At 38.3% G+C, this 25,078-nt stretch overlaps 2 protein-coding genes across 3 annotated transcripts; one reads left to right on the top strand and one right to left on the bottom strand.

Moving 5' to 3' along the window:
- LOC108677048 (hamartin) lies at positions 1-9,358 on the top strand. Its single transcript, XM_018165197.2, has 3 exons — positions 1-164; positions 3,373-3,563; positions 4,083-9,358. The coding sequence occupies exons 2-3, from the start codon at positions 3,397-3,399 to the stop codon at positions 7,489-7,491; spliced, it is 3,576 nt and encodes a 1,191-aa protein (XP_018020686.1). The 5' UTR covers positions 1-164; positions 3,373-3,396; the 3' UTR covers positions 7,492-9,358.
- A 676-nt stretch (positions 9,359-10,034) lies between these two features.
- Positions 10,035-24,654, bottom strand: LOC108677036 (E3 ubiquitin-protein ligase rnf8-like). Of its 2 annotated transcripts, XM_047881378.1 has the most exons (14): positions 24,629-24,654; positions 21,133-21,260; positions 20,539-20,658; positions 20,217-20,389; positions 19,852-20,049; positions 19,217-19,322; positions 18,829-18,927; positions 17,974-18,189; positions 17,693-17,782; positions 16,761-16,940; positions 15,440-15,644; positions 14,448-14,535; positions 11,231-11,490; positions 10,035-10,430 (listed from the first exon to the last, which is right to left on the bottom strand). In XM_047881378.1, the coding sequence occupies exons 2-14, from the start codon at positions 21,232-21,234 to the stop codon at positions 10,390-10,392; spliced, it is 1,878 nt and encodes a 625-aa protein (XP_047737334.1). In that variant the 5' UTR covers positions 21,235-21,260; positions 24,629-24,654; the 3' UTR covers positions 10,035-10,389. The 2 variants fall into 2 exon arrangements, with proteins under 2 accessions (XP_047737334.1, XP_018020675.1); XM_018165186.2 differs by lacking the exons at positions 10,035-10,430; positions 11,231-11,490 and adding an exon at positions 11,997-13,541.
- Between the last annotated feature and the right edge of the window lie 424 nt (positions 24,655-25,078).

Here is a 25,078-nt window from a genome sequence, read left to right as displayed (position 1 = left end):
CAGTAGCCAAGTTTCGGTCTTCACGCACATCTGGCAGGCACGATCAGCAGTTGTTGCTGGGTGAACTTGAGCGTACCCGGTGGCTTCGTTTACTTCTTTTCTTTGTCACCGTGCAGTGATCGTCAGTCGTTTTCAAGTCTGCCTTCTCTAGTCTCGACAACCCTGTAAGTACGCTGACTATTTAGTTTATTATATTCACTGGATTTATGGTTGATAAGTATTCAACACTGGAGTAAAATTTTAATTACCGTAAATCCGTAATTATTCGGACGTTAGGTTAGTTGAAGTTAGTGTTACTATGAAGTTGCAGCGGCTGCGGCATACCACTTACAATGGACTGAACACTGACTGAAGTAAACTTTTATTTTTATGTCAGAATTGTTTGTTGAATTTTCCTGTAATCTCTTATGGATAAATACACAATAGCACCAATTAATTAGAGCCCAAGACTGGTAGGCGATCGAAGTAATGACTTGCAATTGTCAAGGCAGATGAGATGAACTAGGTACGTGAGCGTAGTTAGTTAATCAAGTCTTTCATCGTTGTATGGTGGACAGTGGACACTGGACTGTCTGGACAGACTGGACAGTAGGGTTAACATTCATGATTTCATAAGCTTTGGTATAAGTACACTGGTACATGACTTACATCTGAAGAGCCATTTATTTAATATTAAGTTGATGTATATAATTTTTCTGTCATGGAAACTTTTTAACTTTGATAAATTTAATGATATTGATCTTGGTAACTTGGTTTGATGGTTTCTACCATAAATAATGATATATATAAAAATATAATTTAGATTTATTAAATTATAAATTTTAAAATGAAACCTATTGGCTATAATACTGTATAGAATAACTATAGATTCAAGTGAAGTACTGTAGCAGTGTAGCTGTAGCAGCCTGCAAGTGTCAGTCTGGTGTCTGCCAGAATAATGACTAATTTAGGGCAAAAATAAACAATAATAATAGAAGTCATGGGTAACTTTTCTATAAATAACTATTTGCTGAAAGTAAGAGCATAGCTTTTATTATAATGGCTATAAGGTGTGAGCTAATGGCAAATGAAAGTGATGTAATAGATAGGAAAATTGGCTTATATATCAGTGCAACCAATTTAAATCTGTTTAAAACTTGGGTGAATTTGCAATCCTGCATTTCTATTCCAGTCATGCAGATGCAGTTTCATTTACAATTAAGCAGTTTAACTTGACATTGCCTCTGCTGGGCCTAAAAATTCTTGCAATTTTCATTTTAGAGTTTTGTTATATACCTTCATTTCCATAATTCCTAATCCTAGAAAATAGTAAATCTTATGTATTCTAATCAAATGAAGACAAAAAAAATTGTATGTTTATATAAAAAGGAGTCCCATACTAGCTAATTTCCTATCATAATGTGAAAAAACTGTTTGACCTAATACTGTCAAATAAGGTGATAAGGGACAATTGTGAGTGTTTTCCATAAATAACTCCTTATCATGAAACATTTCATAAACAAGTCTGAGACTCTGAGCTAATTTTAAAGGTATTTGCTAGGGCTGTTGTATGGCATCTCTGAAAAAATTCAAAATGCTATTTATAAGGTGCCAGAAGCAAAAGAAAAGCATCCTGAAACCTGGATTACCTCTGGGAATGGGGTAATTTGGGACACTTGAAATGAAACTTGATTTTATAATGTTTGAAGCATGCTTACTCTTTCCTTTCCTTACTAACAGTACTCCAAACTCCTCTTCCTTCGTGGATGCTGTAGATGTAAAATAAATGACATTTTCTGTGATTTGTACTTGTTTTTTCCTTTATTGATATGATATTACCATATCCATACATTACTGTATCGTTGATGTGATTTTACTGTATCCATGGACATGCTATTGAGCATTGACAACAACCTTGTCTACTGCAAGATTCATATCAGCAGCTGTATAGCATTTCTTCCGTATCTGTAAGCTTACAGTACTCAGTACTGGGCTTGTAACTTAGCATCATTTTAATTGGGTCAAGTGATTTCACTATAACAAAAAATATATATAACTAGGTTACTAGGTACTCACTGCAGTGAGTGACAGAGAGGGCATTTTCTTGCTTAACAAAAACGTGAAGTGTGGACGGACACACATAAGGACAGATGGACATGACAAGCACAATAATATATACCGCCTTTTTTCCATAAATGAAAAAATGTGCTAAAAAGGTCTTAAAAATATAGACCTGAAAAAGAAAAGAATATTTTAGCAACAACCATCATATATTTTGGAGAAATTAAGTTTAGGTTAATTACTTTTCATTCTATGTTGCCTGGTGCACAATTCTATCTATGACATTCTATGCACAATATTATGATGACCAATGATGCATTAATTTTTTGTTGAGTGAAATTTTTTTTGCTGAGCAAGGTAAATGCTATCAAAATTCTTTGTTGTTAATAAATTTTTTCGTTAACTGGAGCCTTTGCTAATCAAGGTTGTACTGTAAATGCATTTTAGGGGTGTCCCATACTACCCAGAGGGTGTCCCTTATTACCCTGTTTTGCCAAAAAGGCCACCATTTTGTTTTGGATTGAGGTACAAAAATTCTGTCCTTGAAATTTTTAAGCAAGACCTGTCAGCAACTTTTTTTTTAAAGCAAAATTTTCTGCAACTGTCCCAATTAAACCCCACCCATCCCATATTTACCCCATTTGACAGTAGCGGCACCAATATGAGATGTGTTAACCATGGGTCTGAGCCTTAGGAAGTTCCTTTCATTTATTGGTGTTGTTGTTGGGTGGTGCTTTCACCATGGCCTAAGGTTGATGTTCCTAAACAAACTCTGGGTACCTGTTACGTGGCGATTTTGAGGGCTTAGTCATTTCAGTTCATAGTTTTGTAAATATTAGCATGAAATAATTTGTAATCAGGCAGATTTGTCATCAGAATGGAATCTCGGACATGTTGGGCATTGAAGTAGTATAAATTTTACATCAATCCGTATCAAATCCTATTATATATTTACATTAACTATTTTATTTCTCAGAATATCTCATGGTACATCTTGGCTATAGCAAGTATCTATTTTAAATTAAGAATTGATGTGTGAATGTTTTAATTACTTAACATTCTAGCCTTTAAATGTTGATTGGGTACTTATTTTTCAGTTGTATTCAATTGTATATAAGCTACTTGACACAAGAGTCTAGTAAAATAGGTCTCATCTCTGGGTTCTATGTATTCTGTTACGATTGGGAACAAGTGTGGAAGCCAACCGTCAGCAATACCCATTCGGATAATTATGGCAGGATGAATGCTATTTAATGGCATTCAATTTTATTGTTAGTGCAAGCATTCAGTAGGTAACTTAAGCCTGCATATAACGAGTCTTGTTATCAACAGAGAGGCGGGTGTTGGCTCACAGCCATGAGTGGAAATGCAGTTTTGGCGGTGCGGGAGCTGCTGGGATATCTTGAATGTCCCAACCCAGACGTATCTGAAGAGGCCAGAGATCAGCTCCACCAGCAGCTCAACTCAATAAATGACTCATGGCTAATTGCTGGACTCTTGAACTACTTTCTTGAGTCCAACAGGTACGTATCTTTTGTTCTGCAAAGCGTGTCCAAATAGTTAGAAAAATACCACCGGTACCCTATATTTTAAAGCATCTTGCAGTTTGAAAAATACTTTATTTTAAAACATCTTGCCTCATTCCATTTTATTGATATCTATCTTATATGCTTATTTTGTACACATTTTGATAGCCATTGAAATCTAAAAATTGAGTTTTAGTGCCTTTTGCATTGTTGTTGGTCAAGTATTTTTGAATACTTCTAGCTTTAAAGTGTGGTAAGAAAAAAAATTTGCCAACATCTGTGAAATTTCTTTTCTGCTCTACTCCAATAATAAAATCATATGGCTCTGAAAGTTTGTGTTGATGTGTGAAACCATTCTTTTTTTGGGCTTATTTTTATTGTTCAAATAATGAGTCCTATATTAAAACAAAATATTGTGAATTCTATATTATTGAATGGCTTCTAAGTGTTTTTAAACTGTAGAAGAAATAATGAAAAGTGCCAAATTTTCTTGTTTAACTCTATGGTTCTGTGCAGTCGACACGCTCTCGAGCTGATCTTTGGAGCCCCTGAGCACCATGACAAACATTTCCTGAACCTTGTATGCGACGGCCTCAAGAAACCACCACAACGTTTCCGCTACACCTGCCTTCTCTTCCAAGGCCTGCGTAGAAACCCTGCTCCATCATGGCTACGCCGTTTGCCCCGTCATACCAGCATAATGAAAGAGCTGCTCTTTGGCTTTGATAACTCGACAGACGTGACGTCTATGGTAGCAAGTGTGGCTGTGGTTGTAACGCTTGTAACGGCTGTACCCCACGACATGGCCAGATACTGCCTTGGCAACGTGCTTGAAATGTTCTGGCGGATGTTAAACTGGACACCAAAGCCACCACAGGACTCAACATTCACCGATTTTCTGAGACTAACGCTATATACGCTCTTCACAAGGCTCTATTCCTTGTTTCCCTGCAATGTTGTTAATTTCATCAGACGGCAAACCATCAACGCTGATAACCGGGCATTCTTCATGTCTACATTGAAACCGATGGTAGAGAGGGTTCGCTTGCACCCCATGCTCTTCAGCTTCACCAAGGAGCAGGAAGTGGACAGCAAGCTGCACATTTGGCGGGACCAAACGGACGTTCTGATGCAGTGCAGTCGCGTCACCCTAGACCCTGAAGAGAGCACGTGCGAGGAGCCGCCGGTGCTTCATGACCCTGAGGTGTGCAAGGCATCTTTCGTGGAGGGCACCAAGTGCTGGGTGCACGCTTCACTTGACACGTTCTTCTGGTCTCCATCACACATTCAGTCCCCAAATCCCTTGAGGGTGGACTTACCCCCTTCAAATATGCACACTCCTCATTCAACTCCTCTGAACACTCCCATATACACTAGGACGCCTCTCAGGTTGAACGTTTCTCTCTCCATACCGGAGTCCCCGCCTGAAGCAGGAGTGGAGGCTACCCCAGAGACGACCCCTTATACCACCCCACTGCTCTCAGACATCAGCAGGCAAATGCGCGTGCAGAGCAAACCTGGGTCTAGTAATAAGTTAGAATCCAATCGTGACATGAAAATGCTCAGTAGTAATGTCAGTAACTCGGGTTTCTTTGAACCGAAAAAGTCTAGTGTTATGCTTAGTAAAATTGATGCCCTGCAAAAAGAAAGAGAACTTGCCGCTCAGCAAGCACTGCCAAAGAACGTTCTAGGTGCTCTTGATAATTCAAATTCTGTGGAAAGTTTGAAGCAGCCTTTGAATGATGCGAGTTCATCATCGAATTTAACATCTCCTCCTGGTGTGGACCAGAGAAAGAACTTGGCCTCTACGTCGGGCCAGGTGCAGCTACCTGATCTATCTAATTTATCAATTGAAAATAACCAATCTAATGCAAGTGCCCCAGCTGCACACGTTAAATTTGAGGGTGCACAGAACATTGTGCAGAGCGCCGGTGAAAAGTCTAAGGAAGAAGACTGCAAAATCGCTAGGAGACGCAAGAAGTCCGTGTTCAAGACTCCTGATGTCGACATGCTGGAGTTCACGAAGAGCAGTTCGACATGTGATTCCCCTAGTCCTGGTGCCGAACATTACGATAAGTTTGATCTTCAAACTGATGGTGACAAAAGGAACCCTTCCTTGGAGAAAAGTGATGAAGAAACTCGTAAAGTTTCAACAGAGAGCAAAGATTCTGGCGAAGAAGAATATCTCGCAAATGATGACGAGCGCGGATTAGGACCACCGTCGGGATCGTCAATTTCGGCGCTCGTAAAAACCGCCAAGTCAAACAGACTGCGCTTTTTGAGTCAGTGTGGGCCACCGCTAGATGAAGATCAAATAGACAGCATCATGCCGGAAGAGAAAAGATCGAAGAATAGATCAGGGCCGTTCCTACGCCTACGCAGCAAGTCATGCACCTCATTTGACATGAGCAGCCTTGATGATGACCACGTCGAGTCTCCGTCCGCAACACAAGCATCCATGCTACCTCGTCTGCCCAGCACCGTGACCATCGACCGTTTCGACGTGGGAACTCAAACCGTCACATCCGCCAGTGTTGATCCTTACGAGAAGCTTATAGAAACCTTCGTCTCGGCCATCACGCTGCCCGCTGCTTCTTCAAACAACGTGCTAGAACAAACCTTGCCCGAGTTCCAGTCTCCTCACCTAATGCTTAGAAATTATATTCAAAGGAAGATTATCGACACTTCAGATCCATTGCCTAATTTTGATTTCTCTCGCTTGAAGACTCCAGATGAGAAACTCAAAAGTCAGATTTATTCCATGTATAGTTTACTGATGTTAGAAAGGCATAAGCGTGAAATTCACGCCCATAGAAATCGTAGCCTGCTTGCTAAAACGAAACGAATGCATGTGTTCATTGAAGAGAAGAAAGGCCTCTGCAGCAAAATGGAGGCTTATCAGGAAGATACTCGTAACCTAAAATCAAGCAACTTGTACATGTCCAGCTGCTACCAGCGTATGAAGGACAGTCGAGATAGAGAGAATGCCGAGAAAGATGCGCTACTCAAGGATTACAGTGAAGGCAAGAAGCTGCAACTCACGGAGACAATTCTGGCCACATTGTCACGCGGCGTAAAAACATCCAAAGGTCAGGAGAGCAAAGACGTGGTGGTGTTGATCCACAGGCCCGTGGACAGCCAGCAAGATGCTCTTAAAGACGAGTTGCTGTCCGTTGCATCTGCACTCATGCATAACTTGCGCCACGTGTGTGACGAACGTCAAGACCTGCGTCTCAAAATCTCAGTTCTCGAACAAAACGTGAGCAGGCATCGCAACAACGAAGATAGTATGGAACTAGTGCTTAAGGAAAAAGAACTTATTCGACAACGCATGTCTGTGATCATGACTCGCCTTACTATTTTAGAAGAGCTGAACTTGGAACTTCAGGAGCGAGTGCATTCGTTAGAGAATGAGCTTTCGGACACCAACAGCAAGCAAAAGCTCGCTAGCATGTCGTGGCAAAGTTACAAAGAAAAGAGTTTATCTGAAAAGAGGGCTATGAGAGGGCTTACTAGTGCGGCAGCGCTGCACCTCAATCAATTACGGAAGGAAAGTGAAGAGAAGGATAAGTTACACGAAGAACAAATTGCTTCACTCAAGCAAAGCAACGATGCACAGCGGCGCCAGATCCAGAATCTTGAGAACGAACTGCGACTTTCCCAGAAGGAAAGTGAGGACCTGCGGTACAGCTTATCACAAGAGGCGGCTCGTCGTGAAGTCTTCAAGAAGGAGCTAGAGATGCTCAGGAGCCGCAGTGGATATTCCCGTTCATGTTCTAATAACAAGCAGTTGCCCCCTGAGGAGGAGAGTACATGCGATAATCTCTCTCAATTCTCTCCAAAATCCTTTTTAAATTCTGCAATTTCGTCGGACTTGAAGCCGCTGCCTTCAGAACCTCCTCCATCGACTAGAAATAAGAAATAGGGAGCTATTTGACTTTCAGCCTGCAGTTCAATTGAACAAAATGTCTTAGCTTGCTACACAAAAGGAGAGCTCGTAGTTATTTCCACCATTTTTGTGACTAAATACATACGAGTGTCCGTCTTCCTGCGTATTTAATCCATTTAGAATCAACCCTAAAGGTCCCTAATATTTTATTCCTTTGGTGTGAATATCAATAATTATATGTACGACTTCGTCCACATTGGCGATCAAGAGCCGTTTGCTTGAGGTGAACCCAATCAACTCCTCTGCTGCTTTACTAATGTAGATTTTGACAAGTTTTAGAAAAGGCTCCTTTTTTTTATGTACTACTCAATGTATTCTATATGGAATTTTTTCATGTCCCGTCGCGACTTTCGGCATATATTTCCCATGCCACCGCGACTCGATGTATCGATCTTTGGTTAGCATCAATGAAATATTGTGTAATTTATGAAAGGTTATGTTGATGTTGAAAAAATTTATGTATGGGACTCTGATGTCAATGTGGCTGGCCAGCGTTTTTTTGCATTTTTCGAAATTTCAATACAGTTGCCGGTGGTTGAGAATCTGTCTTGGCTTGAAAATTAATAGAAACTTTCGTTAAGCTCGTCATTCCCGCCGAACTTTTCTCATGTCTTTGTAAGAGTTGATGGCGCCGAAAATCAGCGTTTCGCGATTTCCAGCAGCCAATTAATATAAATGGATAACATGGATTAACAGGTTTCAGAATGGGGGCAACAGCGGGAGAAATATCAGACCATCGCGCCTAAGTGTAACTTGCTTGACCTGCCGCACTCGAAACTTCGAAATCGTATGTATTATAAGTGTTGAAATATATTTCAAGGAATTTCAGCTACTATGGAAACTGTTAATATCAGATTTCCAAGGATAATAATAGTCATATTCTGATTTAACACCAAAGTAAATTGTCGTATTCAAAGTGCCATTGATCGGACCTACCAGCATTTGTAAGGCATCAGATCTCGCTTGTACTTGTTTGCTTTGGGTCTCCGGAAGCTTTGTAGAGTTCGTCCAAGGTTGAAATTTGTTGATAAATACGTTTGCAGAGGAATACCAGCACTGGTAAAACGGTTTCATGTACTAAGAGGCTATTATATTTTAATGCTAAGGATAAACATTTAATTAGTCCGCATGTGATGGTGCGATATTGTTTTATTGACGTTGAACAATATGTTTGAACATATTGTAAACATGATTTTGTGATAACTTAGTGGTGCTTGCAGCGAAGTCCTGCTATGGTATCGGGAGGCGAGGAGTTCTTGCTTATTTCATTTGATCAATTTTACATGCCGAACTATGTTAAATTGAAAGTGTTTCCTTCTGATCGTCTTTGATGTTTCAGCGTTATATTCGGCATGTATATCGTTCCGGCATGTTTGGCTATAAAGGGAAGCTTAGCGATATCCTGCTTATTTGTAGAACACGGTCACTGAAAGTTCCTTATTCGTCATTGGCTGCTAGTAACAAATTGCACGCGCGTTCTGAAACAGTAGGTTTCAGCCGGATGTGTATGTTATGCTTTGAATGTTATGCGGTGATACGTAACTGAGTGATTGGCATAACTTCGTATTTCCATTTAGCAGGACCACTGTACGAACGAGTGTTCTTTGAATTGCACGGCATCTTTTGGGAATGTGTTATGGCATCATTCGACGTTAAGATTTAACTGAAAATAACTTGCATGGGATTTATCGACGTCTCTTGTGCCGCGAATGAGTTGAACACACTCTTACTGTGAAATAGAACCCACTCTGGTAAGGAATGGAACCCACTCCTCCACATTAACCGTGACTCTGCAAACGCAGTGTTGGGGGAGCGTCGCAATGAATATAATTGTCATCAGAAATTTTGTTTCATTTTCGAATATTTTATTATACATTTTTCACCGACGCAGACGCGTGACAGGATTTCGGTAGTTCGTTCAATCAGTGTTGTGCTCGGATAAAATACTGTTGAAATATCAAGCCACTGATGAAAGTAAGCGAAAGTTTTTCTTATCAACCGTTATCCTGCAATAGTAAATCTGTGTGTATTCTAGTAGTCGCGAATGCAGTAATGACAGTCCACAACCAGCTGTTCTTTCCCGGGGCATACTGATAATCTTCTCCATGAACACCAGAACGTGTAAATTATGAATAGAATTACATCACGCTTTATTGGCTTTACAGGTAATAAATTTCCATTTGCCGAGTCACGACTAGTAAAATATTAATAGGTACTGTATTATCTAGAAGTAATCAATTCAACCCTCTACCGCCTGACATACATGTTTAACCGGAGCAATATTGTCTCAAGCCTACTTCCCAAAAAGTATACGTTGCTAGTGAGCGCAAAAAGACTTGCACTGATGGTTGCCGCCACCTACGACAACTTTAAAATGTTCTCTGTTGCGTACAAACGTGATCTGGTTGTTACACTCAATAGTTTACATATAATTTGCCGCCACGTACAACTTTAAAATGTTCTCTGTTGCGTACAAACGTCCTCAGGCTGCTATACTCAATAGTTTCCGTATAATTCAAGTTGAAAGTTATGTTCCCGGAGAGTGACATACGGCGGTAGAGGGTTAAAGGCACACTAGTTAAGGATTATATCACAGCATCACATTTAATGCCCTTCACCGCAGCTCATTGTGTAAAAAAAGATGAACAGACCAGAGGCTAATGCTAATTATGAAACTTGATTTCCGGGATAAAAATGTTTCCGTTTGAACTAAACACAAAACAGCATTCTAAACTAGCTACAACAATATCCTTTCCAACTAAAAATAGAACGTTTTCTTGCAAAATGATGGTAGGTTATTCCCGTATTTCTTTACATTGAGACGAGTGGCGAGAGGCAAACGATGAGATCAAATTAAAAAATTGGTCAAAAAATTCAACGGTACGGACAGCCATTCGCCCAATGCCCGCGCCTGCCTGAAATAAGATGAAAAATTATAATTAATCAAGGCTAATGCATGACGTACTCATTAATCTGCATCACGTTATACTCACAGGCTAAGCACACGCAATATAAATAAACATGTAATGTATTCATTCATTATAATTTATAAATATCACGATGACTGATAAGGTGTATATAAGAAAACATCAGCTCGTGTACATGAAGATGTTCATTATACGAGCTTACTGACATGTCAAATTCATGCTGCACGCCTGAGCCTGAATACAACGCTGTGTTGAAGCTTCCTATCGGCTAAATATTACTTGACGTATAAAACACTGAGTATAATATTGAACGCACTGATGACAAAAAATAAGTCTTCTTTTCAGCAGTACTAGCTGAGATGTTATCCCAGGTAATTAAATGTTATCCTGGGTAATTAAATGATATCCTAGGTAATTACATATATGCTCGGCCAGATACTTGTGATTTTGAACGGTGATCGTATACGTCTCCACAGCTACCAGCTTAAAAAGTGAAATGCTCATTGTAAACACGCATGAAGTGCGAGAAGATATCTAGCCAACAAAAATTTCTAGGATTAAAAAAACGTTTGTAATCTCACCGTAAAAATGAAGAACAAGATATCTTTATATAATATCATTTACAGAGACCAAGAAATGCGTTACAAAGACCAAGAAATGCGCTGCAGAGACCAAGAAATGCGTTACAGAAACCAAGAAATGCGTTACAGAAACCAAGAAATGCGTTACAGAAACCAAGAAATGCGTTACAGAGACCAAGAAATTCGCATAGCAGCCGCACGACTCACCACAGCTGTAGCAGTGGCCATAGCCCCCGTAGTAGGCATCTTCGTCGCCAGACTCTGACGAAGAAGACAGATCCCCCATGTAGATGTCCCCCGGATGCGAGTCATCGCTGTCGTCGGTAGAAATATTGATAACACTTGGTCCCGCTTCTGGCACCACCTCCATCACGTCCACCGCGGCTGCATTGCTTCTGGTCAACGCGCCTGGCAAACCTCGTCCCCGGGCTGAGCTCTGTGGTGCAGCTCGTCTCTGGCGTCCTCGACTGCAATAAAATTGAGAATTAGAACAGAATTTTTGAATCTGAAGATGGTTTTACACTAAATTTAAAGCTATAAATACAAATGCATTTTCAATGCAGGTAATGTCTTCGGAAAGTAGCATGCATGTGGTTGTAAAAACACGCCAAGAAACGTGACTCGTCAAAGAAAACATCGGAGCACACGCAGATACTGTCGGACAACCAAATAAAGTTGTTCAACAGTACATTTTTCTCTTGAGGAAGCTAAATACTCTATAAAAGCAGAAGATTGCAAATGTGAGCACTAATTTCTAGGACAGACCTACGCACAGTGAGAAGTCGGGAGTACAATCATGGAGGGAAAATTGAAGTCACAGTGAATACTTGACTTTGCTTCTCCCGATAACTTTTAATATTAGCCAGGATTCACGATTAGCCATCGCACCAAATTTTTATAATGATTCTATTAAAAAGCTCTAAATTACTCTATTAGACAGCAAAATCTTGATGCAGGATATGAAATGAACAAATTTCAAAAATCTTTTTATTCCAAGCAAACGACGGATATATAATACATACTTTCAGTTTTAAACATTTGTACTTGCACCTCACTTAAGAATTGTAATGTTTTACGAACATAAACTATATTAAGTTCTGACTCAATTTGATTGAACGAACAGGCACTTATTATAAGATGAACCAAGCCATTAATTAATAAAAAAGAAAATCGAGCTTTATCCTGATCACATACTACATCCTTCCAAACGACTTAAAATTAATGCAGCAAACGGGCTACAAACGTTACAGCAGAATGAACATTAAACAAAGTAGAAGGAAACGCAAGCTCCATAAGTTCAATTCCACTGTTCTTGCGTAATAATTGATATTACAAGAACTTTCAGGATACTTAAAAACCACGTAACGCTAAAAAGCATCACGTTCACACATTACAGAAGGCATGCAGTTCCCTATCACCATTCGTATAGTCATTTCACACACGATTTGAAGTGGGATAGCCATAGTACGATTAAGCATAATGGATTGTAAGTCACAGCCACAACTGACAGTGATATAATAAATGTATACTAATTAATAATATGTAATTAAATCTTCTACCTTATGCGATTTATTAAAGGATTGAGTTGCGAGTCCGCATTCTAAAATCGGAGACTTGGCTTACAGGCAGCAAAAAGCTTCATTTTATGGGTAAATACTTTGTTTTACTTATGGTAAACAGTTCTGATTGAAATGTTTCCTCACACCTTCGTTTAGAATTCAACAGGCACTAAAACTCAGGACGTTATATGGTTTATCATTTCCGAAGTTTTCTGTAGCATTTAAAATCTTATCTCCATACCTCCCCACAAGGTATGGACTCCACAACTCAATATTTCAATGAAGTTTAGTCCAATACAAACCACTGAAAGTGGATGGCTCTGTATGTTATTTCGTATCAGGTCTCGAGACCGGGATGCATTCCATTCCGATGCTGAGGGAAAAGGTCGTAATTCTGTTTCAATTCTGAGATAAAAAAGTCGTAATTCTATGAAGATTTTGAGAAAAGGGGTCGTAATTTGTTGCAATTCTAAGAAAAATGTCAATTTATTACGATGTTGAGAAAAGAAATCATAATTCTGTTCCAATTTTCAGAATAAGGGTCGTAAGACAATTACGATGTTGAGAAAAAATTTGCAAGTATATTACGATGTTGAGAAAAAGAGGTGGTGTGTCACCGCCGGGGCATAAGAGAAAGGAGGCTCTGCAGCAACGACTGCTGCGCGCGCAGCTCAGCAGAGTACTGACTGCTGGAGCCAGGCAGAGGTTGCGGAGGGCCTTCGTTATAAGGGCGGCCGAAATGAGCGGAGCGGTTGTCAAGAAAATGGCCGAATGTCGGGTTGATTGGGGCGGAGATCATCACCACTGATCGATCACTTCCTGTACCTTCAGAACCTGAACCTTCTGCTCCTACTTGAACACGAATTCTTTCTGGATTTCTGCGGCCCCAGTCACCAGTCCCGGGTAAACCTCTTGCCCGTCCCCGACCTATAGGTGGGACCTCGCGGTGACGTGCGTGACTGCAAGGACGGACACCAGGGCCAAAGTCAGGAGCCTTTTCGTTGCAATTTCCTTACTTAGTGAGTTGATTTATTATTGAAGGGCACATTGTTCCTGAAGAATGCTGTACCTTATGATTTTAGAAGAAGCTGGTTTTGCTGGAATCGGTCAAATGCTAGATTTTGACCCATTTAGATGCAGGACACAAAAAAACCCTCTGAGAAAAACTACGGGTACGATTATTTTTGACTGGAATTACAATTTACAATCGTTGATCAGACTAGTGCGACACAATAGGTTCGAAAGAATGAAGAATACTTTTAACTTTGCAAGTTGGATACTTAAATAAATACTTGAAACTGCCTATGTGTATGTAATCAGAACTTCATGACATTGGTATTTCCTTCCTGATTATGATATATATGCTTCAGTACCTTAAATGGTCCATTAATGTCTAGGTCTCATCAGCATAAACAGCGTGGTTATATTTGAAATTCTACGACTAAAGAATATTAAATTCGCTACAATACTTTTCCCCATCACCCCTATCGCGCACTCTCCTCAATAAAATGCTTCATTCATCCCACGAAACAATATAATTGTTGAGTTGTATGAATGTTACCTTACCAAAATCTCTTTAATTGTGATACTTTAAATACACCATACTATAGATACACGATGCTATAGATACACGAGGCTATAGATACACGAGGCTATAGATACACGAGGCTATAGATACACGATACTATAAATACACGATGCTATAGATACACGATGCTATAGATACACGATGCTATAGATACACGATGCTATAGATACACGATACTATAGATACACTACACTATAGATACACTAAATATAAATACACTAGATACTATATTTACAATATATACATCTGCAGCTGCCTCTAAGCTAGCACAGCTCACCCCCTGCGGCCGCGGCCTCGAGCGCTGCGTGCTGCCTCCTTTGCCGCCTTGGCAGCCGCCTCCGCAGCCGCTGCCTTCACGATCTCATCTGCACAATAAAGCTTTGCATTACAATCTTCACAAACATCATAATATTTTGACTTTCATCACTGCTCAGTCATTGCTTACAAGTTACAACACTAACAGCCAACAACAATTTATCATAATATTTTGACTTTCATCGTTGCTCAGTCATTGCTTACAATACTAACAGCCAACAACGATTCATAATATTTTGACTTCCATTTCCCAAGTAGTGGTCATTACTTAGAGCAATAACTAGTAGCTTTTCATATAAACTTTACAATCATTCATCTTCCATTTTTTCACAGTAATATCCCACATGAAAGTCATTGATAACAATAATAACAACCAATAGCTTTTCATAAACACTTCGTTCATAGTCATTTTTTAACATTAATATCCTACATACAAATCATTGCTTACCATATTTATAATTGCTTATAATTACATATTTTTCCCCAAAACAAGTGTTAATGTATAATTTTGGTAAAGTTGAGTTATAATTTCAAAGTGCATCAGTACCGCATGTTAAACTTCGATTAAAATCACAATTAAGTGGTCATTATCGATTTTGCGACACCGATGAAAAAATCTTAGCTGAGGAGTAACTGCTAGGGCATTTCGAGATTCTGATATGCATTCTGGTTCATATAATACGTATTTAGTATTCTACAATAAAATTAAAGCTATAACTTTGAGAGAATACTTAAATATGAATGGCAAAAAACTGTCTTCGCACCTACTGTTGTTCATTTGTATCTCTTTCAGAAAAAAAACGAACTACGCCTTACTCTCAATCTAAATTCTTTGCTAAAAAAAGTAGCATTGGCTTGACTAGATTTATGACCTCAGACCATTAATACACGTCTGAAAATAAACTATCATGTCAGGCAGCTCAAGTGTATTAATGAACACTGACAGCAACGCACCCTCTCTATCCTTAATGGTCTTGAGCCTGTTGATTTTCATGTCTTCAGAAAGCGAGTTTACAATTTTGTCTATAAAATTATCAATAGCGAGCGATCTTGTTTCAGATGTTATAGCAGCGCGACAGGCAGGACAGTCCCGTTTGTTCTTCTTCCAGGAGTTGATGCAGTACTCGCAGAATGTGTGTGAACAGTTCAGGAGAATGGCCTGAAAATAATAAAAAAAATATAACTCAGTACTCACTGCAGTGAGTGACAGAGAGCGCATTTTCTCGTCGACGAAAACGTGGTCACGGACGGACATACGGACGAACATGACGAGCACAATAGCGCCTTTTTTCATAAATCAGAAAATGCGCAAAAAAGGTATGATACTGTTGTAAGCAGGTTGGAAGAGTGACATCAGTAAGTTGTAGTGTTGAAACTAGACTAGCTATACAAAATTTTTATCTATTTGGCGAGGTGATCGGCAGGTTATGAACAGTAAGATTGCAGTAATAAGTTGCATATTCAAGATCCATCTAGTTGCGAAAAATCTGTTAGTCTATATTCTGAGACAAGCCGGTCAAAGCCTATTCTTTAATTCTGCCACCTTCACATATAATGTGTGTGATACTTCAGTCAACAGTACGAGCCCCAAACGTTTTACTGATTTTACAAAAATTTCTAATACCAAAATACAAATTGATTTCGAAAAATTACATATGAAAATTGAAAATTGTTATCAGTGACAAGTATTATATTCATATAAAATCTTGACTTTCATACGTGAAACTTCAATCTCTTTACTCTTTTTGACATTCTCTTTACTCTTATTAAGAGCTCTACAACAAATGTTATTTGACAACATTCTAAAAGTAGCAAACATTTTTTTACGAGAACACTACGTAAAGCAACAATCTATAGGTAGTAAGCTATTTGGAACTGCAATTAAGAATAAGTTAGTTTTTATGAAGATGTTTGTTCGCTCCCTAAGGTGAAGCCATATGAGCGGCATCAACGGGTAGATGGCTTCGTTGTCAGTAGGCGTAGATTCCAGCATCAGAAATTTCTGTCTTGAGTGGCCGAATAGATGAGTTAACACGAGACATGGCCGAATAGAGGAGTTGACATGAGTAACTATGAATGTTAATCATATTTACCATATTGAGTTAAAGCAAATACTGTTCGATGAATAGCGTTATGAGCAAAATTTTGATTTTAAAGATGTTAGTCTATGATGTCATATTGCAATACTAAGTCCCCGATTCTCAATTCTGCACAGAACAGAAGATTAACATTACTCAAGGTTTTCCAAACAATTGTCAGAAAAAGGTTTGTTCACCTTTATGAAGAGCTCGTTGCAAATAGGACATTGCATTTCCGAGTCCATAGCTTGTTCAACCGTGTCAAGAACAGCCTTTTTGGCTTCCGCTGATACCGCAAACTCCATCATTTCCATCTCTTGCTGGAGTGTGGCTTTATCTTGATCCATTTGCTCCAGAGCAGACTGCAGGGTACTGATCTGCAAAATAGAAAGAGTTAGTTAGTTTAGTGGCCAAGTGTTTACTAGCGCTTCAGCTATATCGCTATCTCGCACCGAAAGTCATGACAAACGTCATCAAAGAGGAGGAAGTTCCCAGTTATTGAAAGTTTCTTAAACCAAAAAATCGTTCATCACCCACAAGGGGCGGAAGGTCTCAATTGTCCAGCCACTGAAGCTGGCTCGAAGGAAGCAGCGTTAGCATCTCAAAGAGACGAAGTGACAAAGAGGGACAGCTGAAAAGCAACAGACACTAAGACACTCGAACAAGAGGTCGCTTACACGGGCCATCGGCCACCCGCACGATTGAGACAGAGAATGGAAATGTAAGGAATCCTTCCTACATAATAATAATAACTTAATGTAAGGAATCCTACCTACATAATAACTTAATGTAAGGAATCCTACCTACATAATAACTTAATGTAAGGAATCCTACCTACATAATAACTTAACCCCACAACTGAAACCCGCAGTCACACCGCGAGCTCAGCGGTGGGGCGCTCAGGAACAATCCTCCTAGTAACGCGAAATCCCATAGGACTTCTGACAAGCACAGACACGCGTCAGAAGTTCCCCATGAGGTGCAAAATAGAAAGAAATACAATTCAAATGTCAAACAAAGCTTCTTACTATACAGAGATTGCAGACGAGCGGCCATACATATGGCATGTTATTCCTTTTTTGAGAAATTGACTATTAGCTGCAGACAATGCAGGCAAAATAAAACACACCTGCTGGCCATCTTGTTTGGCCTTTTCTAGCTCTTGTTCAAGTTTCGTTTTCTCTTCTTCAAGAGTTTGTAGTCGCTGCTCTGCCTCGGCCTGTTACAAGAAACCTCAAGTAGTTTCAGACTTATAAATAACTGTAGCAATATTGGTCGATACATTTCCAAGTACAATTTCAATGAAACTTCATACATTTAAAAGTTTCTGGATCACCCAAGAAATCACAAATTAAAATAAAGAGAGGACAAAGCTAATTCAATTTCTCCCCCAATAACAATAATGCGTACCTTCTTTTCCAGTTCTCTGGAGAGGGACGACGCAACGTCTTCTTGCTGCTGTAGCCGAGACTGGACCTGCTTTAGCTGCTCCTGCAGCTGCTGCTCCACCAGCTGGACTTTTTCAGTAACCTGCTCCTGCATCTGTGCTTGTAACCGTACTCGTTCTTGCTCTAGTGCCTCTTGCAGAGCACGCTTTTCTTCCAGCAATTTGTTACATACCATCTCCTGCAACACACAACACAATTAAACATTCAAGCGTGAACATCTGTACGCATAGACAAGGAGTCTTTGCTCCAAAATTTGTTTGGTGCAAAAATTGTGCTAACAATTTTCGCAATAAATTGACTTCTATGCCAATAAAATTCATGCACAATTCACCAAAAATAACGCAATTCATGAGAATTAAATAAAATAATTCGTATTAAGGTATTACAGAATCATCGTTTTGGGAAGACTAAAGATCATGTGTAAATATCACCAAGTTTTAGAACAAGCTTCATGACAAAAATATGCATTTAAAAATTACTTATAAAAGACAACACTTGTAAAGAGGCCAGTGACTTATGTTACACATGTAATATGATTTTTTATTTGATTGTGAAATATTAAAAAAAAATGTTAAAACTTTTTTTAATATTAAAATTTATTTAATTTCTACAACTATTTATTCTGTCAATTGATTCAAGCATTGTCTCTGACTTTACGCAAGGTGCCAAATTTCAGATCGATTGTACAGGTAGAAGTGTGCTAAATATCAATTATAAGATTTGTAGCAGAAAAACAAAAAACAAGAAGTGAAGTTAAAGAGAAGTGTTGTAACATGGATTAACATCCTATAAATTGTGTGCTATCGCAAGGCAGAACCTGCTGAGACTGCAGCTCTTCTTTTTTCTGCTGCTCTATTCTCATCTGTGCTTCCAGCTCTGCACGTTCATTTGCTAACCGCTGCTCCAGTTGCTCAACCTGTTTGGGGAAAATAGAAAGGGACAATAAAATTAATTACAAATAAAATTGATTTGGAATTACCAAGTTATATGAATGCTTAGAAATAAACAATGCTGAAAATTGGAAAAGAGCAGAATATTAAAATTCTCTTAGAAACATCATTTAATATCAATATATAGTATTATTATATTTCTATTTAATAATATATAGCTTCAAGTCATCTGAGCTTCAAAATAATATTTTTGAATTCATATAACAACAAGTATAATAATTCCAAAGTGAAAATTTCCATTGATAATATAATTACTTTCTGCTGGAGCTGTAGTGATAGTTTTTCCTGTGTTTCCTGAAGCTCTTGCTTCTTCTTGTCCTCCATCACTTGCCGTTGCAACTCATCCCGCTCATCTTGATATCTTTAAGAAAAAGCAAAGAAAGACAAGACTCGTTGTGCAGCAAGTTAGGTAGAATAACAAAGACATGGTAAAGTCGGAGCAGTTAGAAAAAATATAACTCAGTACTCACTGTAGTGAGTGACAGAGAGCACATTTTCTTGTTGACGAAAACTTGAGGTCACGGATGGACGGACAGACAGACGGAAATGGCGAGCACAATAGTGCATTTTTTCCATAAATGAGAAAATGCACTAAAAATACCATATCTACAACATAATATCATAGTGAAATAAATGCCTCAACTATCATTCATAATTTTAAGTCATGAATTTCCTTTGTTATTGCGGTTTAATTTCATGGGCTAATCAAATAGTTTGGCACACAGGAACAGTAATTTAAAAATTCATTACAGATAATAATATGATAATTAGATGCTGTTTCTAATTCAATAAACCACAGAATCACAAACAATAAACTTTCCAATAAAAGAAACAAACACACAATTTTTATCTCATTGAATTTATATATAACAAAGTTCTACAACACTAACTTTTTCTCCAATTGAAGTTTTTGCTGTTGTAGGGACTGAGCTAACTCTTCTTTCTCTTTGAGTAGACGGTCATATGCAGTTCGACTGTCATGCAACCTAAGTTCCAAATGGTCATGAGCTTCCACCAATGAATGACTAGCTGAGACTTCAGCTGCCTTATTAGTGGCTAAGTTAGGGTTACACGTTTCTGTTGCTGCCCTGAAACAAGGAATAAATTAGGCTAGCAAAATTGAAATTCAAGTTGTCTCTGAAAAAAAAAATTGCTATGGAGCCAATAAAACAGTGACCTACTCAATAGTGAAATATTTTAATTAAAAATATCAACAATATTGAAACAGGTTTACAGAAAAAAATATGAAGCAAACCTGGTAGCTGAGGCTGCAGTAGATGCAGCTCTATTGCTACTAATTATCTTGACGGCAAACTTGTAAAGAAATTTATTTTCACCAACACCGAATTGGACAGTGTCATTGAGGTGAAGGGGTTTATCCACTCCTTGAGGTAGAATAACTCCATTGAGCAGGGTTCCAGAACTGCTCTGCATGAGAGAGAGACAACAGGACCATGTGATTTTTTATTTGATGCAATTGACAAATGCAATGCATAAATATTTAATTTATTTGGTAAATAATTAGCAAGGGGAATTAATAAGAAATATATTTTTTTCATAGTTAGATAGCCACATACCACATTTTTTACTGTCCAAGCTGCAGGGTGTGAGTTGACTTTCTTAAAAACAGCATGTTGCCTGGAAATGGAGACATCTGGCAGGACAAAGGAGCTCTCCAGGCTACGGCCAACAGAAACCTGGAAAATATTACAACAAATCATTCTACATCCTTACTTGTCTTTCACAGATCATAAATTTACAGCAGCTTTCAGAAAATATGTAGGGTGTGTTTCTCAAAAACATGCTTTCCAAATTAGATCAATTAATTATAGACAAAGCAAAGGGACAGGCTTCAATTCAAACTGTTGTTGCCAACATCACATCCTTCCAGAGCAAAGAGGCAGCTCAGATCATATATGACAATTTCTGTTGTGACATGAAAAAAAAACATTTTTTTCATTTATTTGCCCAAGGGTAAATAAATTCCTGTTAAATCGTTATCTTTAATTTCTGAACTGCCTTGATTTACACTGATCAACAGAAAAAGCTAATGATAATGTATTATAAGTTTTTGAAACTTAAATGCACAATACTTGTTGTGCATGGTTGCATAATTTGATATTACTTGCAACCAAAGCTGAACCATAGTATATGCTATATTTAAATCTTACCTCTTCTCCTTTAAAGGGTATTATGAAGTATTTTTTGTCTTCAGACAAGGAGATCCTTTTCAGATAGTAGTAAGGTTTATTTATAATGGCATTTAACTCCATTCTTAATGATTTTCAGTCATTTGCTGCTGGAAAAAAATAATAATGAGAATATGAACAGTATATCAGACAGAAATAGCTTGCCTTTAGATCTGACAAATTTTAGTTTGGACCAGAGACAAGTGAATGGCATTATTATAGCAGTTTTTTTTACAGTGGAACAGGAATTTCAACAAGGCAGTGGGCAGCCTCTTAAGTAATCTACCATCAAATAGGGTAATAATGGACAATTTTGAGTGTTTTTGTTAAAACTTCTTACCATGAAATGGTTCATAATTGAGTTTGAGCTTATTTTAAAGGTCTCAGCAAGGGCTATCCCATGGCATCTCTGAAAAATTCATCTATTCATAAGATGCCAGATACAAAATAAAAGTGTCCCAAAGCACCCCCATAAGCAGGGTCATTTGGGACACACTAAAAAAAACCTAATTGTAAAATATGTACATGCATGATAAATGACATTTTTTTGTGAGCTGACATTACCTTATTCATACATTCAGGAGCAGGGGGGAGGGGAGAATGTGTGTGTGTGTGTGTGTGCTGTGGCTTTACCCACCACAATAATACAGTGGGTGAGGTGCAAGCTTCATATCAGCAGCCATATTGAATTTCTTTTGTATCTGTTAGTAGACAGAACAGGGCTTTTCCCTGTTCTGTCCACAAAACAACATGCAGAACGTAATAACGTCAACAACAGTCAACCCATTCTTGAAGATCGTGAAGTTACTGTCATGTCAGAGCGGTCAGACTGCATTATCACTCGTTCAGTTGCAGCTTAAGTGAAGACGTGGGGTAACACGTGCATGGGACTTTGTAAATAATAAGTTTGCGGCTCATAAATGACTTTTCATGGCCGAGATATGGAATTCACGGCTCAAGAAATGGAATCACAGCTGGCAAACCCATAAAAGCATAGCTTTAAAAATCCAGCCATGGCTTGCCAAGTACATATATTCCATGACTGATTCTATCTATGACATTCTATGCACAATTTTGTGATGACTATAAATGCATTCATTTTTTGTTAAGTGATTTTTTTTTGCTAAGTGAGATAAGTGTGGTCCAAATTCTTTTCCTATATATGCATTTTCATGGCCTCATGGCCCATGGGTGTCCCATTATCTCCCATACCATAAAATGGGGTAACTTAGACCACTTTTTTTATAAATGATGCAATTTTTTTACTAGCTAAATTAAACTTGAATTGAAACATGCAAAATACAGGTCTATACTCTAGCTTCACTCATCATAAATTGCTGGCTCCTGCCTCTCATAGTCTTTATGTAATTTCAAAAAAAGTGATGGTCTTTGTTACCCCAGCTCTTGGGGTAACTTAGACCAGGTGGTAAAATCAATTATATTTTTTGGTAAAATAACTCCAGGTTTTGGTGCATTGTAGTAGAACTCTTCTAGTTACATATGCAAATGACAAACTTGAGGAAAGTGCCATAGTTTGGAAATGGGGGGCGCCACCCCATAATGAGGGAAATGTGACTACCTAATGGCAGCCCTGATGGGGTAATATTGATTGGCTTGGAAATCAAGTTAAAATCACCATAAATAAGACTCTGTAGACTGCCGGTCTATGTTACCCCGTCAGGGCTGACATTAGGTGGTCTAAGTTACCCCATTTGGGGGTTGCAAACTTTTTAAATCTTTCTATTGTGTTATGTAACCTCAGTATTAGGCCTTTAATGCACATTGACAAAATGTTTCTATGTCAAATAGTTTTTGAGTTGTGGGGGTTTTTGTTAAAAAAACGAAAAGTGGTCAAGTTACCCTGCTGGTCTAAGTTACCCCATTTTACGGTATTACCCCTTGACCCTTATTAGCCTGGTATGCAGAAATGGCTGAAATTTTGTTTTGGATTGAGGTACAAAAATTGCATCAAGGAAGTTTTAAAGCCAAAACATTTTTTAATACAGCAAATATTTTTTCCTACAGATGTTAGCAGAAGTAGGTACTTCTTTAGAATATCACTTTTCATAATTTTTCTGGGATTTTTTAGAGCTAATACCTATGAAGTAAATGTATAATTTCTCAACTCCCTTTATCAGTTATATAATGCCACTTGCCAGCGCCTTGGATAGGAAAAATGTTGAAGTTAACACTTGACAGTTTACACTACTATGCTACTATTTGTAGTTTTGAAATATTTAAACTAGTTTTGCTGCTCTAAACTGTCTAGACCTAACATCTTTATGCCACGGAGCCCGGAGGCTTGTCCCAATTTATCCTGGGCCATACTGAGGCCCATCAACCCTTTGACAAAAATTTATAGAATAGAAGTGTCGGCGTTGAAGAAATAGGCCCATGGCCTGTTGCCGATTCTTGAACTTTTCATGACTTGATTCACAAGGCCAAGGGACCTTTCGGCTTCCGCCTTTGGAACCCGATCTTTCCATAGCTGATGATTGATTGAGATAGCTGCTGGACTTATTGCCTGGTCCGTAATTTGCGAGGCATTTTAAGAATGAACATATGCTCCTGCATAGCTTTGTCTAGTCTGTTTTTGAAGATGTTCATACTTGGAGCTTTTACGATGCTATCAGGGAGGCTGTATGGCACTGTATCAGCATAGGCCTATCTTCCAAAGTTCCAAGTCAGGGTGGTACTACCTTATCCTACCTATAGGAATGGTGTTTTATATACCTATTCAAAATTTAGCATGCTTAGCTATTAGCTTTTTCATTTCCTATATATTTGTAAAATAAGAGAAAAATCCTAGTTAGCCCTAGATTTTTAGAGCCAACAGCAACAGGATTCCTATGTGCAATTTTTGTGCACAAGTAAGGAGTTCATTTAAAATTCTTCCAGAATTTAGATAGGTATTTTGATAAAACAAATTAAAATAATTAAATAAATAATGATCCAAGTGGCAACTCAAGTCTCTTTCATTGACATTTTAAGTCTGAAACACAATAAGATAAAATATATGTAATCTGTTTTCATAAGTAGCGCCTGCTAGCAAAGCTCCAAAATTGAGGAAAAGCTTCATTCCACAGATATTCTCGTATATAATTCTACACTACAGTATGGGGTAATATTGGCTCCATCCTCCATCATCGCTCCATGGCTCCCTGCTTGGCCTTTTAATGATAAGAATTCAAATGGTCTTGCTTGTAAGTTGTAAGCAGGTCATTTGATCATCTACCTAGTAGGTAAAATACTGAGACGTTCACAGCTCTGTCCAACGAAATTCTGAGGAAGCTATTTGCTATTAGCTACGGTAGTACTATTAGAGTATTACTATTAGTAACGATCATTTTTCGCGCCAGTAACAATTACATGTTACGACTCGTTACTCGTAGTCTCGTACATGCAATTTCCTGTGCTAATAAACAAGCGTAATGAATTAAAATGGTCTTGACTCTTGAAAAGCATTGACGATTCTTACTTCAGTAGTTTCTGAGCTGAGATATATGAAACAGGGCACCTCTCAAACAATTTCCCCACATTTAAAAAATCGTGCATTCCCTAATGCTATACATGTTTTGACTATGGGGTAAAATTGCCATTGGCATAGCTCAAGTCTGCTCCTGCAATTTGTTTTAGAAAAAAAAAAACTGAGGAAAACCGCTTAAAAAAGGCACTCATATAATTGACAATAATTTGCGAATTTTGTCAATGAAATAAACGTACACTTTTCATACTAGTTTTAAAATATTTTATGTAGTATATGAGATTGCTTGAAATGTTACTTTTAATAAATATGTGAGTTGTAGTCTTTTATTAGGTACTTTTTTAGTCCCGCAGCATTAACGTTCATATAATTTTTAGGGTAATATGAAGACAAGATAGCTTTAAATAAGCTGGCACTTATCAGCCTTGTTGCCAAATGCACGGG

Source organism: Hyalella azteca, unplaced genomic scaffold (assembly GCF_000764305.2).
Source record: "Hyalella azteca isolate HAZT.00-mixed unplaced genomic scaffold, Hazt_2.0.2 contig7741, whole genome shotgun sequence".
Lineage (NCBI taxonomy): Eukaryota > Metazoa > Arthropoda > Malacostraca > Amphipoda > Hyalellidae > Hyalella > Hyalella azteca.
Note: the sequence above shows the minus strand (reverse complement) of the source record. Positions and strands in the feature narration are given on the sequence as shown.